Here is a 14,280-nt window from a genome sequence, read left to right on the forward strand (position 1 = left end):
TCCTGTATCTGCTAAAAGTCTTACTATTATTCCAACTCCTGCTGGTCTGAATGCACCTGCGGAACTCTGCGTACATGTAATCAATATTATCAAGGGACCTGTGAATAAATCTGAGGAGACTGACTAGTCGCTGTGCTGTGCCGAGGGCAATGACATTACTAACACTGAGTCCAAAAAGAAATATGTTAAAAAGGAGGTGTTGACAGAGGTTGTCCTCTTCACTCGACCATGGAGTCTGCTTGCCAGCTACCTTGGTATCTGGACTTCTTTAACATTTGTGACCACTCCATTCCTGCTGTTGCAACTGTTTTCCCCTGCACCATGGTATCAATCTCTTGCTTTTATGGGATTCAAGGGAACATGAAAAATCATCTGTGCCACTCATCTGCTCCAAGCTGTACCCTCTTCAGTATTTTGAACAAGACTTCCTTGGTATCTCCCAGGCAGACTGTAGTCTCCCTTTTATTTCTAGATGTTTGATTGTAGCTTCAGATGATGCATCTGCCATAGTCACCACCGAAAAATTAGTCAAATACGCCCTTAAGTTTGAACATTCAACTGTGTTCGCCCTTTGTGCCCACACCTATGTTGCTTATGCTGCTCAGTTTCTGATGAAGGATTATCAGGCCCTCTTGGGTGCTCTTAAGGATGGCTCTCACTCTGCCTTCTAGAATGACATTACAGAAAAAGAACAGCACTTAATTTCAGATATTGCCCTGGATACTTTGAAAGTGCCTTCCTCAGGGCTTATGGGCAGTAGCCAGCAGACATTTCTGTCTGCTTCACCTGGAATGAGGATCTGGCAAAATACACTGCTCCTCAAAGTTCCTTTTCTTGGGAAGCAGCTGCTAGTCCCGCCTAGAGGAAATGGTCAAACAGGACACTGAGCATAGGAATTTAACCATCCTTCTTTATCCTCAAACTTCAGCTGCAGCTTCATGCAAGCATTTGCCTTACTTCTGTAAACTTGAGACAAACTGTTGGCCAAGGACGTTACTCAAGAAGCAAAACATCTAACTAAAACTGAGGCCTATCATCTCCTCGCAGTGTCTTTTCTCATGTGGGATGGTAGCAGGCTTCAATTATTACTCAATGCCTTGTTTTAAGACGTCCCAGAACAGTAGATGCTAGACATCATTCGTTGGGCATACGCCACAGAATTTGCCCAAATACCTCCTCCTGGCAATGTTTCGCTTCACTTTAGGCTGTACACCAAAGTGTCCAGAATCTTGTTCATAAAAGTTCTGTGGTTGCAGCTTCCTCTGCCGAAGAGGCCTTGGGAGCCTATCCTATCTTGTTACTGGTGCCTAAACTATCTCTTCGTCTACCTGAAAGAAGTGAATCTGTGCCCCCAGCTCTTTCAGTCTGTAACCCCTCACTATTTCCTGATGTCCATCATCATGAAGGACAAGTAATTTCACATTCCCGTCAGCTTTTACTGAGGTTTGTTCTGACAAACAGACACTTTCAATTTCAGGTTGTTCCATTCAAACCAAAATACTCCCCTCATGAGCTGACTGAGGTTATGGCTCCCCTGGTGTTCATCATTTATTGGGAAAGCTTTCATCTTCTGACTCACGTAGACAAGTGGTAGATGCCTCTTACCTCAATCTGGCTGCCCAGCACATAGAAAAGGTCAGTGCCTTCCTTCAACTTCATGGCCTTCTTTCTACATCTGAGTAAGTCGACATTTTCTCCCCTACTACTACCTCAAGTTCATAGGAGGCCTCCTCACTATCTGAGCCGACAGGGTTTCTTCCTCCTCTACAGCTTCTGAAGTGCACAATCTCTTCTAGTGCTAGTGGCAGGTTCAGAGGAAATGGCAGCTCATGACTTTTGAGATTTTATTCTGTTAGTTCCATAAAAAACCCTGATTCATCATGTCCTTCATCACTAGCAGCTAGTCTAGGAGGACCTTGACGCTCTGGTCTCTGTGTCCCACCACAATGGTGATTCTCTACTGTGGCAGGTTTCTAGGGGAATACCTGATTTCTCCCTCTACAGCAATTATCAACACAGATGGCAGCAGTACAGGTAGGGAAGCAACCCTGGAAATTCAAAGCACCCAGCGGTACTCAACACAAGGGAGGCCACCCACTGTATGGATAGATTTCCTAGTTATTTCCTAGGGCCTCCAGATCTTGGTTACCTCTATGAGTCCGACAGTTTTGGTAAGGACAGAAAACCCATTCTCCATGATTTTGGCAACTCTCACTTCACGTTGTCAATCGCACACCAGATCTGCTTCTGGAAGTGTCTCGCCTGGTCTTTCTCACTAACATCCAAAACCCAGGGAGGGACAATTTGGAGAGTGGCTCTGAACAGGATCTGTCATCCAATGGGATTGCTGTGACTGGCCCTCATCCAGGAAATCTGCCACGAGTCCAGTCAGCCACACATCAACCACATTTCACGTTGTAAGGATGCTCATTTTCTCCTGTACCTCTTCAGAATCTTGTGGCAATGGGATGGATTCCCTGTACTTTACGTGGCCTGCTCTGTTACCATTTGCTTTTCCCTTTGTTTCTCTTATTGAAAGGTTTTGCATCAGGGTTCAAAAGAATAAAACTCATGCCATCCTGGTGGATGCTGTCACAAAAAGCGTTTTTTGGTTCCCCTTCTCTGGAAAACGCCTTTGGGTCTAGAATCAATCCTACCTTGCCTGCCATCCCTCTCTTGTGGACGGTTCTTACAAATTTCTTAATCTACACCTTACAGCCTGTGTAGCGAGGGGGTGACTTCAGGAATAGCTCTGGCTAACCAAAAGACCCATTAGACTTCCACTCTTTGTTCTTCAACCACTCATGGAGCTCTTCCTAATGTTCTATTGACCCTGTCCCAATGCTCTAGTTACCATTTGTCTTTTCTGGATTTTTTGAGAAATGGACTCAGGCCTGGCATGGCAGTTTTGGCTCTTTGTTGTCAATTGGTTTAGTTTCAGCTCTTTGTTCTCTGGTATTTGGGAGATGGCCTGGGTCAGCAGTGGTCTCATGCTTTCCACATTCCCATCTTAGCTGCTGTCACTGCAGCCAACAGACTGGGACTCTTGTGTTCTACTCCTTTTCTTTGGTTTCAACCTGATGTTTTGGCCCGGAGCCTTTCCGTGGACTTTGTCCATAAAATACTGATGTCCATTCTCCACCAGAAGATTGTTACTTCTTACCAGTGCCCTTTCTCTTTATCGGCTGATGAGTCCAGACATTCGATGGAGATAGACATAACTGTTAGGAACTGATTCAGGTCTCCGCTTTCACGGTCTCAGATCCCACCTTTTTACTTTGGCTTGGGTCAGCAGGGCCAAAAGGCTTCAGTCTCTACCCTTTGCAAGTCAAGATATTTCCATGGTTTTTCACTAATTTACCTGCTGCCACAACCACTCTACTAAAGGACTAGGCGGTTCTTGGACTGACGCCAGGAAAATTTATTTTCTCTTCTAGATGATTACTACACTGCCACCCAGGCTTTACTTGCCACTTTAGCTAAACACTACAAGCTGTAGGTACTTCCTTCTGGTGGAGACCTTGGTACGGCTGCTCTGTTCTGATGTGTAATGTAGTGCCTATGTTAAATTTTTCTGCAATGGTGCATTACTTTTTGGAGTACATGTCCTTTTACCCATGCATGCCTCACTACTTGCCATTTCCTTATCGTTAAGGGTGGCAACATGAATAGACAACACCTTGATTACTTACTGTCAGTTTTCATTACAGTCCTACTCATCCTTTTCCTAGTCCTTATCTAAATCTGGCTGCATCCCCTCACGTCCTTAGAGTGTTGGACATTGTTTCCTTTAGCTTTTGTAAGAGGTGTGACCCTTTTACACTTCCCTTATGGGAGGAGTTAAGAAAAGATTGTTTAGATGGACCTTTCTGGTGTCTGTGTCCACAGGTGGATCACATCCCACAGACAAGATCTTGGGCAAAAAGGAATAATGTGTGGAGGAGGTCTCTGTGTAATAAAGATCACCAATAATTAATCAAAGCATTAATATTTAATTATGATGCATTAAAAGTGGGCCAGAGAGAAGGTCTATCAATTTTCAATTATGTGCACCCTGAAATTTGCAATTATACCAAACATTTGCATTGGTGTATCTACTGCATAAATAATGTTTGATATTTACAGAATATATATGTTTAACCAACAGAATATTACCTTATCAACAAGTGCAAATTTTTCAGATTTGGCAGAGGTGATCTCTTTTTCATAGTTGATCAATGAAACTTGTTGGATTTCTGCAGTATCACGAAGTGTTTGTTTCTCAGCAGACATGGCCTCTATATTCTGCTCCAACTCGTCAATATATCTCTGAAGTCTTTTTTTCTCCTCTGCCCAGATCCCCCTCTCAGCCTCAAGAGCTGATTCAAGGTTTTCTTTACACTGCTCTGCACATGTAACTTGTTGCTGCAACATGATGATTGTTTGGGTTGTCTCTTTGATTCTGCTCTCATACGTGATCTTTTCATTGGTCAGTTCCTCACAAGAAGACTGTAAATGCTTGTGATTGCTTTGTGTTTCCTTCAATTGCTGCAGCAACTGAGTCTTATCTTGTTCCAAAGAAGCTAACTGACTAGCCAGACCTTCTCCCTTGGATTTCAGGGTTTTCTGCTCATTACAGAAAAGGTCCAATTCGGCACTCACGTTTTTGAGCTGCAACTTCAATGAGGATATATAAGATTTGGACTCCTCCTCACCTTTTATTTTTTCCTGGATACTTTTCTCAAGATTTGACATGAGTGACTGGCTTATTTCTAACTGGGATATTTTTGCTTGGGTTTGCTCTAGTTCTTTGTGTAAATCCTCCTTTTCCTCTTGAATGGCAACAAGTTCCAAACCCACTTGTCTGAGCTTTTCATTTAGGTCTTCTTTCTCGGCTGTTAACTTTTCTGTCTGAATATACAAATGTTTTTCATTTTCTTCAGAAATATGCAAGTCTCTTTCAATACTTTCTATTTTAGCCAGAAGACTGTTTACTTTCTGTTCAGTCTCTTGATTTGTTTTACTCAACTGTAGATTATCCTTTTCAATAGATTCTTGGAGTATGGTCAAATTGTCAATTACACATTGCAGCTTTGTCACTTGTCCCTGGGTATGAGTCAGTTTCAATTCAGTTTCCACTTTAATCTCCAGTGCACATTCAAGAGACTTGGAAAGTTTTGCAATTTCAGATTCTGACTCAATCAACTTTGACTTCAAAATTTCAGATGTCTGTGAAAGCAAATCTATGTCTTTATTCTTCCCCCTTACTTGATTGTGAAGCTCTTCTATCTGTAAGGTGTGCATCTCTGCATTCTTCTCATATTCCTTCTGAAGATGTAAGAGACTGTCATTTTCTTTTATTTGTTTGTTTAAGTCTTCCAACAGAGATTTTGATTGATACTCTATGTCGCCTTTCTCCTGTTCAGATTGTTCTAGAATTTGAGACCGGTTCAACTGAGAGGCTTTTAATTCAGCTACCTTTTCCTTGGTTTGTTGTAGCTCCTTAATCAAGACTTCACTTTTAATTCGGTCAGACTCTCTGTTAGCAACCAGATCATCCTGCTTTTCCATTAGGTCTTTTTTCAGGGCTTTTAAGTTTTCAGCCTCTTGTTTTGAAGCCTCAGTTTGAATCATCAGTTGTTCTACGTTTTGTTCAAGACTTCTGACTTTGACCTGAAGTAAGTCTACCTTCCTTTGACTCAGGATATGTTTTCCAATCATATCCTCTTTTTCCTTCTCAATGGACACCATTTGTAATTTTAGGGATTCATTGCAATTCTTAATGTAAGTAACATCTTCATGGGATGAGGCAAGTCTTAGCTCAGCATCTCCTTTTTGAGACAGTATGGTTTCAAGAGCACTGGAGAGTCTTGAGATTTCAGCTTCTGACTCATTCAGTCTGGCTTTTAAAGTTTCAGAGTTTTGCAAAAGCAATTCCTTTTCCACATTAAGTTGTCTTTCCTCATTTTGGAGTTCTTCCAATTGTAATTTCTTTATGTTTGTGTTCTTGTCATCTTCCTCTCCAAGATGAACTAGATTGCTTTGTTCGTTTAGCTTACTTAAATCTTTCAATTTATTTCCCAGTGATATTACAGTATTCAATTCTTTTTTCATTCTGACCTTTTCAGGTTCATGTTGCTGAATGATTAATGAAAGGTCTTCTTGAGATGCACAAGCTTGAGATGCTTGCTTTTGAGTTTGCTTTAGCTCTTTGTTTAGAACCTCATTCTTTGCTCTGGCTGCTTCAAGTTCAGCATTCAAGCCCTCCTGCTTCTGAGTCATGTCCTCCTTCAGAGCCTTTAGACTTTCTACCTCCTCTTTGGTACTTTCTAGCTGAATAATTAAGTCTTCAAGATTTTCATCTGCCATCACCAGGTTTCTTTCAAGACTCTCAATTTTGTCCCTAAGAGAATCTGCTGCCCACTCACTTTGTTTCAACCTTTCTACCGTAACCTGTTTTTCTTTCTCTATGCTTGCAATCTGCAACATCAAGGCTTCAATGCGCATTTTCAACTGCACCACTTCGTCATTGGAAGATTTAAGTTTTGTTTCAATGTCACTCCTTTCAGGGACTATGCATTCTAGTGCACTGGAAAGTCTTGAAACCTCAGATTCAGAGGCAGCTGATTTTGATCGTAACGTTTCAGATGTCTGCAAAAGTAATTGTTTTTCTTCTATCAACTCTTGATTTTGGTTTAAGAGTTCTTGAATTCTTGCTATTTGCATAGCAGCATTCTTATCAAACTCCTGCTTGAGAAGCACAATATCTTCTCCAAGGAGCTGCTTGTTTAGTTCCTCTATCTGTGTTTGTGGAGATGAAACTGAAGATGTTGAGTCTGCAAGCATTTGAATCTTTTCTTTTTCATACTGGTCTAACATTTTAACTGTGTGGGACTTGAAGACTTCTAATTTAGAGACTTGTTCTCGAGTTTGATTCAGTTCTGTTATTAAATACTCATGCTTTGCTTTGATTGTGTGAAGTTCAAATTCCAAATCTTTCAGCTTTTTAGTCAAGTCACTGTTCAGGGTTTTTAAGTTATCTGCCTCCTCTTTGGAACTTTCAGCCTGAATAATTGCATCTTCTAAATTTTCCTCAGATATCAGCATATTTCTCTCAAGATTTTCAATTTTGTCTTGGAGAGAATCTGCTTTCCGTTGACTCTGTTTCAGATTTTCAATCATGTCCTTGTTGTCTTTCTCTTTCGATTCTATTTGTATCTTCAGGTGCTCGATAGTACAGTGCATGCAAGATGTTTCTTCTTGAAAAGAAGTCAGTCTCATCTCCAGCTCTCTTCTTTCACAAAGTGCACATTCAAAAGCTTTGGAAAGTCTTGAGATTTCAGATTCAGAATCAGCCAGTCTAGCTTTTAGAGTTTCAGAGTCCTTTAAGAGCCTTCCTTTTTCTTCATTTAAGTCTTCTATGTTGCTTTGGAGTTCTTCATTTTGTAAGCGCTGCATCCCAGATCTCCTTTCAAGTTCTTGATTTAGACGAATAAGTTTGTTCTTTTCAGACACTTCTTCTTGCAAATATTTCAACTGAGTCTGCAGAGACGAAACAGAAGTGCTTGACTCCTCTAGTAGTTTAGCCTTTTCAGCTTCATGCCTTTCCATAATGTTTGCAATCTTCAATTGAGAGGCTTCAAATTCGGATAGCTGTTTAAGAGTCCGCTGAAGTTCTTTGTTTAGCTTTTCCTTCTCTTCTCTCAGCGTATTAAAATTCAAATGCATAAATTTTTCAGTCTGGTCTTCTTTTAAACCACCTTCTGCCTCCTCTTTTGATGACTCAACTGGAATAATCACAATACCTCTTTCAAGATGTTTGATTTTGTCCTTAAGGGAGTCTGTTTTCTTTTCACTTTGTTTCAGTTTTTCAATTAGATGATGTTTCTTTTTCTCATCAGACTCAATGTGGAGTTTCAGTTTTTCTATTCCACACCGCATGTGAGCTACCTCTTCCTGGGTAGAATTCAACTGAGATATAATTTCACGTTTTTCAGTAAGAACACATTTCAAAGACTGACTCAGTCTGGATTTTTCTGATTCTGATTCATCAAGTTTCATCTGTAAACCTTCAGTTGCCTTGATAAGTACCTCTTTTTCTTCCATTAGCTGTCCTACTCGGTTTTGGAGTTCTTCCTGCATTAATGTCTGCAGCTCTGTATTCTTTTCAAATTCCTGCTTGAGAAGGCTCTTTTCAGAAAGTTCCTCTTGTAAAACTTTAACCTCACTTTGCAACTGTGAAACTACACATTTGGATTCCTGAAGCATTTTTTCCTTTTCGTCTTCATGCTTTTTCAAAATGTCTGTAATGGTTAATTGAGAGGTTTCTAATTCAGATAGGTTTCTCTTGATTTTCCGCAGCTCTGCATTCAACTCTTCATTTTTTGTTCTGTAGGAAGCACATTCTAAATTCAACTCCTGTGTCTTTGAAGTCATATCTCCATTGAAAGATTTTAGGCTATCTATCTCCTTTTGGGAAGCCTTAACTTGAACTTTCATAGTTTCTAGATTTTCCGCTGATATTTCTAAGTCAAGCTGAAGACTCTCTACTTTATCTAGAAGAGTACTTGATATCTGCTCACTCTCTTTTAGTTTTTCAACAAGGAGCTTTTTTTCATTCCCATGCGACTCTACACATATTTTCATTGTTTCCATGGCATTCTGTATCTGAGCTACTTCTCCTTCAGTGAACTTCAATTTTGAGACAATTTCTATTTTTTCATTGAGTATGCACTCAATAGTTGTTGAAAATTTTATATTTTCACATTCCAACTCGGTTATCCTTTTCTTCAGAACTTCAGAAGCCTTTAAAAGCATTTCTTTCTCTTCCATTAACGCTTTAATCTGGTTTTGGGAATCTTCAGTCTGTACTGTATGCACCTCTGTGCTCTTTTCAAATTGCTGTGAGAGACAAAGGGCAGTACCATTTTCTACTGATAATTCATTTACGCCCCATTCCTTGGCATGGAAATTTTTGTGTGTCTTGATCTCTGCTTCTAGTATTTTAATAAACTCACTGGAATCGACTTTCCATGATTCAAGCTCTTTCACTTTTTCCTTTAGTTTCTGATGCATTTGACCCAATTCTTCATGTTCCTCAGCTAAGTTACAAAGTTCTTGGTTAAGTTGATTTTTCTCAGCTGTGACGGAAGTAAGCTTCTCTTCTATGCTAGAAATAAGCTTATGTTTATTGTCATTTTCATTTTGCAATTTCTGACTCTTAACATGAAGCTCCTCAAAATCAGCTTCCAGTGCAAGAGCATGATTTTCAATGTTGGCTTTTTCTGACTTTGTTCTTTTGAGTTCAATTTCTATCTGTAGGTATTTTTCTTTCCATTCTCCTTTCAACCCTTCAGAATGACTGAGCAGCTCTCTGGCTTGCTGAACTTTATACATTTCCAATTCAGATGTCACATTCACAAGGTTGTTTCTCAGATCAATCAGACTATGAGAAAGCTGCTCATTTTCAGATGACATTGATAGGGTTTTTTCAAGAAGAGTTTTCTTTTCATTTTCTAGTTCCATTATTTTTATTTCCATTTGTAATACTGTACTAACCTTTGCCTTCAATTCCATCTGGTTTGCATCAAGCCTTGACAATAAATCTTTATTTTCAATAAGAAAGGAAGAAACCTCACTCTTGCTTTCCCCAATATCCTCATGCACAATGAGATTTGTATTAGAATAATGTTGCTTATCAACGAGATTATCAACAGTGATTACCTTGTGCTCCTCAATACAAACAGGGGATGAAGATTTGGGATTGATATCCATGAACATTGTGCTACAGTTTGAAGAGTTTTTACTATTTTCTTTCAGTGGACTACACTCTTCTTGCTTAACTTGATTTTGCAAAATCAGAGTCGCAGAAATATTTTTAACTTCCTTGTTTATATTTTCAGAGAGCAACACAGCCTTTAGAGCATCATTTCTCTCGTAAGCGTGCTGATGTGGAAAGCCATTACCTTCTGGTTTGAAGTTAACCTGGGAGGTCTGAAACATAACAAATGCAGGCTGCTTTTAATGACAGGAAATACTGAGAAAAAAAATATTTTTTATAGTAGTACATTTAACAATTACTCACAAAATATAAAAACATCATTACGTTAGCCAAAAGGCGCCACTGACAGAGCCCTTTGACAATTGTTCCTTTTCACTAAGCCTACTGAACTACCAAAATGTTAAACCAGTTTCAGTCCCCACAGAATATGTAGAAGATAATTTTCCTTCATTTTAAACGCAGCCCTCTGATACAAGACTGGCCTGAAATGTATTGGTCTAATTGTGCCATCACTGATTAGTGCTACAACATTAACAATCATCAGATCATTTGCTCGCTGCAGAGGTACAACATCTACATATGCATTGATTGCTCTGTGGTGACTGACAATCTTTGATATTGCTTAGAGTACCACACAGAAGCAGAATATGCATTCTTCTGAATGTATTGCGACAAATGACCCAGTGACAGAAGTTCATATTTTTTTGCATCGTTTCTGAAAAACTCACCTCTAGAAATGGATATTAGATATCTATTCTCATTTTGGTCATCTAATGAATTAAATCTTTATAGGGGTAGGGTAATAAAACTTCAATCACATGAGCTTAGGTTAATGGACCCTGATGATCAACTAGCAATGTTAAAGTTCAACGGGGTCCTTGGACAAAAGCATCAAGCTTAGAAGGGTTAGCCTTTGTCTCCCAGGATCCCATTAATGGATCTTCATCAGATAACTTATTTGGAGTTTGTGCACCCTGCCTTTCTGCTGTCTCTCTAAGGGAGCCCTGGTTTTAGTGAGGGGAGATTAATTTCTTTTTTTTCCTGAAATGGCTTGATATTTTAGAAAAGGTGCTACTGGTTTGAAGAGAGCTCTGTGCTGTTGCATTTTTCCAGAAGACTGCTGTGGCACTTCAATGGGTACAAGTAAAATCTAATGGAGCTTACCTTACATAAGACGGTTGAAAAAGTGGATCTACCAATGTCAAACCTCACTTATTTAAGGACAGGAGTAGCTTAATAAAGAAGAGAACATGATTTGAAGTAAAGGTTTTCAAAGCTTGTTTGTGACAAAGTGTTGGTAAAACTGAACTAGCAAGGACTCACCAAAAAAAGGGAACCTCTCCCCAGCTACAGTAACCTCTGCACCACCTACTCATGCCTCCGCCTCCCCCATCCCAAGGCACAGCAACTGGTGAATGATGCTTTCTCTGCTCTTGTGACAGGCATGCAATTCTGCCTAAAATGAGTCAACCCATCTGTTCTGAAGAGCAAGCATGGGGACTCTTTAGCGTCTGGTTTGGGGGAGAGGGGATTGGTTGATGACAAACATCAGTGGCTCGAGGAAATAGCTCAGAAATTCAGACGTCTGCCATAATGGTCACACAGGGGTAGACTAGGAAGGCAAGATGCATTTTTGAAAGGGAAAAGGCCAAAATGGGAGTCTACCACAGGTAGGAGAGTCAAAATGGAGAAACAACTTTTTAGCTATCCCACTTAACATACAGAAAAACAGACTATGGGTGACACGTGGGATAATGGACAGTGGAGGCGGGGGGCGGATGTCTAATACTTTCAATTTCTTCTTCCTCTGTAAATTGGGTTAATGGCTACACAGGACTGGGAAGTGGGAGACATACACAGGAGGAGAGGCAGGGCTGAGAAAGGATGGTAGTCCAATACCCTTCTTTTCTTCTTTTCTGGCATATATGGGAACCCAGTCCTACCATTACCTGTGATTCTATCCACACCACTACCAGGACTCTTCCCTAATAATAACTATCTTAGAATTAAAGAAACTAAAAAGATATTGTATTGAGACTTTGGAACCACTGGATATGAAGGTAAACACACAGGCAGAATTCTAGAATGCTAGAAATAGTCGAAATGGAGAATACAGGAATACTCTATCTCACAACAGGGGGACTAAGAAAGAATACCCCCATCTGATACACTATACTTTTCATTTAGATGCATTAAAGGTTCCTTTTTAAGTCATACCTGTGTATCAAGTGCTTCACTGGCCTGTATGAAGCTTACATTGAAGCAAGAAGAAAGCCTACATTGCCCAAATGAAGTAAACTGGAAGATATTCTAACCTCCAGCATGAATCAACCCTTGGTCCCAAAACAGTGCAAGTGAGTATCTTGACTGTTCCACTGAGAGAGTAATTAAGGTCTGCTGTGGACATTTGTGTCTTCAGGGGAGAATGCCTCATGGAAGCCAGAGTGAGCAAGAAGGTATTGGTTCAGAGAAAGCTGCTGACTAGTCAGAAGGATACCCTGTTAACTAGAGCGTTGCTTAGATGATTTTCAAGACCTTTATCAGTAGTACTGGAAATCTTGATCTACTGTGGACCTCACGAATATTTTGATCACAAATTGCCTACAAAATAAACAGGCCCTGTGACAAAGAAATCTCCAAACAACATTTGTGGGATTCCAATTAGTAGAAATACTAGAAATATGTTGTGGAATAGCTCCCAGCAAAAGCAAACTGCCTCAACTTCTACTCTAGAACATTTCTGAAACGAAGCCACTCTGGTATGTCAGTTCTGCATTAAGAACTAATTCCTGGACATTTATCCTCTTCTTCTTGAGGGATGAAAGAAAAGGTTACTTACCTTCAGTAACAGTCTTTATGGAAGAGACTCCACCTCCAGATTCCTCAACCTTTGTTAGAAATTGGTTCTCTAGTTGCCTCAGGTATGCACCTTGTCCTAGTGAGGACCACAATCCTTGTCAGGGTAAGTTATATACACACTTTAAATTAACCTGTGCTTACCCCCTAGTAGCTTGGCAGAGAGCAGGCAGGCTTAACTTAAGAGGCAAAGTGTAAAGTATTTGTGCAACACCTGAAACAGCAAAAGTGAAAACATCACACACAAAAATAATCCACACAGGTTAGATTAACTAAGATCTGAACGTAATGAACAAAACAATACCAACACAACAAAAATCCAATAAGTAGAAGTTGAGATATGAATTTTTAAAGAACATCTGCAATTGTGCTTAGGAACAAAGCGCCAAGTGGAGCTATCTGGTCACGCTAGACGGGGTAAATCCAAAAGGTTCAGACCACCTGTGATGGGGAGTGGTCCAGCTAAAGGGACCAACCTTGTCCCGCTGAACCAGAACCTTGCCTTGAGGGTTGCATAGACATTAAAGACCAGATGTAAGGAGCAGGGGTGACAATGGGAAGGCGTTGTGTCGGTTACGATCCACACAGTCCAGGATGTATCGTCACTCAGCCGCGCAGTCATTGGTGCGATGTCCTCCGGGTGCGTCGAACCATTTACAGTGAAGATGATGCGTCGCTGGTGAGCCGCGCAGCCGGCGATGCAAAAGCGATGTGTCAGAACCAAGGGCAATGCGTCAATTCTGATCCGCATAGTTGGTGCTACGATGTGCTCGTCCTCCGCAGCGATGCGTCAACATGGAGGAGAGAGGTAGAACCATCAATAGGTGGTGAGCAGACCCCACAACAAATTGTAGGTACTACTGGTGCGACCGCAGCACAGGTATATGACAGCGAATTTCCTGCAGGTCAAAGAATACTACACAACCTTCCGCATCAAAGATCAACAAAACCACAGCCAGGTTCAGCTTCTGGAACTTCTCCTTGCACAGTTATCAATTCAGCAGCCTGAGGTCTAGGATCGGATGAACACAGCCATCCTTCTAAGTGGCACCTGTGAGAAAGTGGATTATTAGCTGGGGTGGTTGGTAGACGTCACCAAGTACTGTCACTAGTCTATCAGGTACAGTTAAGTTACTTTAATTTAAACCTTAGTTCAGTACAGAGCAGTGAGATTTAACTCAAAGGAAAACAAGTGTAAAACATTAATCAGTACCAAAACAGTTAATAAATTGAAAAAACAATAAAAACAATACACTCCAATTTATAAAAAGAGCATATATTTTTATCCTTAAACAGAGAGCAAAACAACAATAATCTAATGAAGGGAAACAGAAAAATGATTTTTAGGAGCTTGAGTTTTCTAGTGCCAAAATGTGCAAAGCAACAACCACAGGTATCTTGTCATGCTAGACTGTGTCAAAGTCAAGCGTTAAGGCTGTGAAGGACCTCTTTTGCATGGTTAGCCCCCACCTTTTTGCCTGGAAAACAATGTGGTTTCAAACCGTAAGTGCCCTGGGCCCCTGCTAAACAGGTTCTCAGGGCCGGATCTCTTTCCCAAAAACTTTACTATGTATTGGCACTTCAGCAACCCTTGTAAGTCCCTAGTAAGAGGTACCTCAGGAACCTAGGGCATAGGTACTCAAGATGGCCCCTCCGAGCTGTGA

General features: G+C 40.5%; 1 protein-coding gene across 2 annotated transcripts in view; it reads right to left on the bottom strand.

Annotated features, from left to right (window-relative positions):
* CENPF (centromere protein F) overlaps positions 1-14,280 on the bottom strand; it is a 364,724-nt gene that overhangs the window by 173,746 nt on the left and 176,698 nt on the right. For both annotated transcript variants that reach the window (XM_069233898.1, XM_069233897.1), the window contains exon 13: positions 4,156-9,972. In XM_069233898.1, the coding sequence (XP_069089999.1) occupies positions 4,156-9,972 (5,817 nt within the window). The remainder of the gene's footprint in view (positions 1-4,155; positions 9,973-14,280) is intronic.

The sequence above is a fragment of the Pleurodeles waltl genome, chromosome 5, assembly GCF_031143425.1.
Source record: "Pleurodeles waltl isolate 20211129_DDA chromosome 5, aPleWal1.hap1.20221129, whole genome shotgun sequence".
Lineage (NCBI taxonomy): Eukaryota > Metazoa > Chordata > Amphibia > Caudata > Salamandridae > Pleurodeles > Pleurodeles waltl.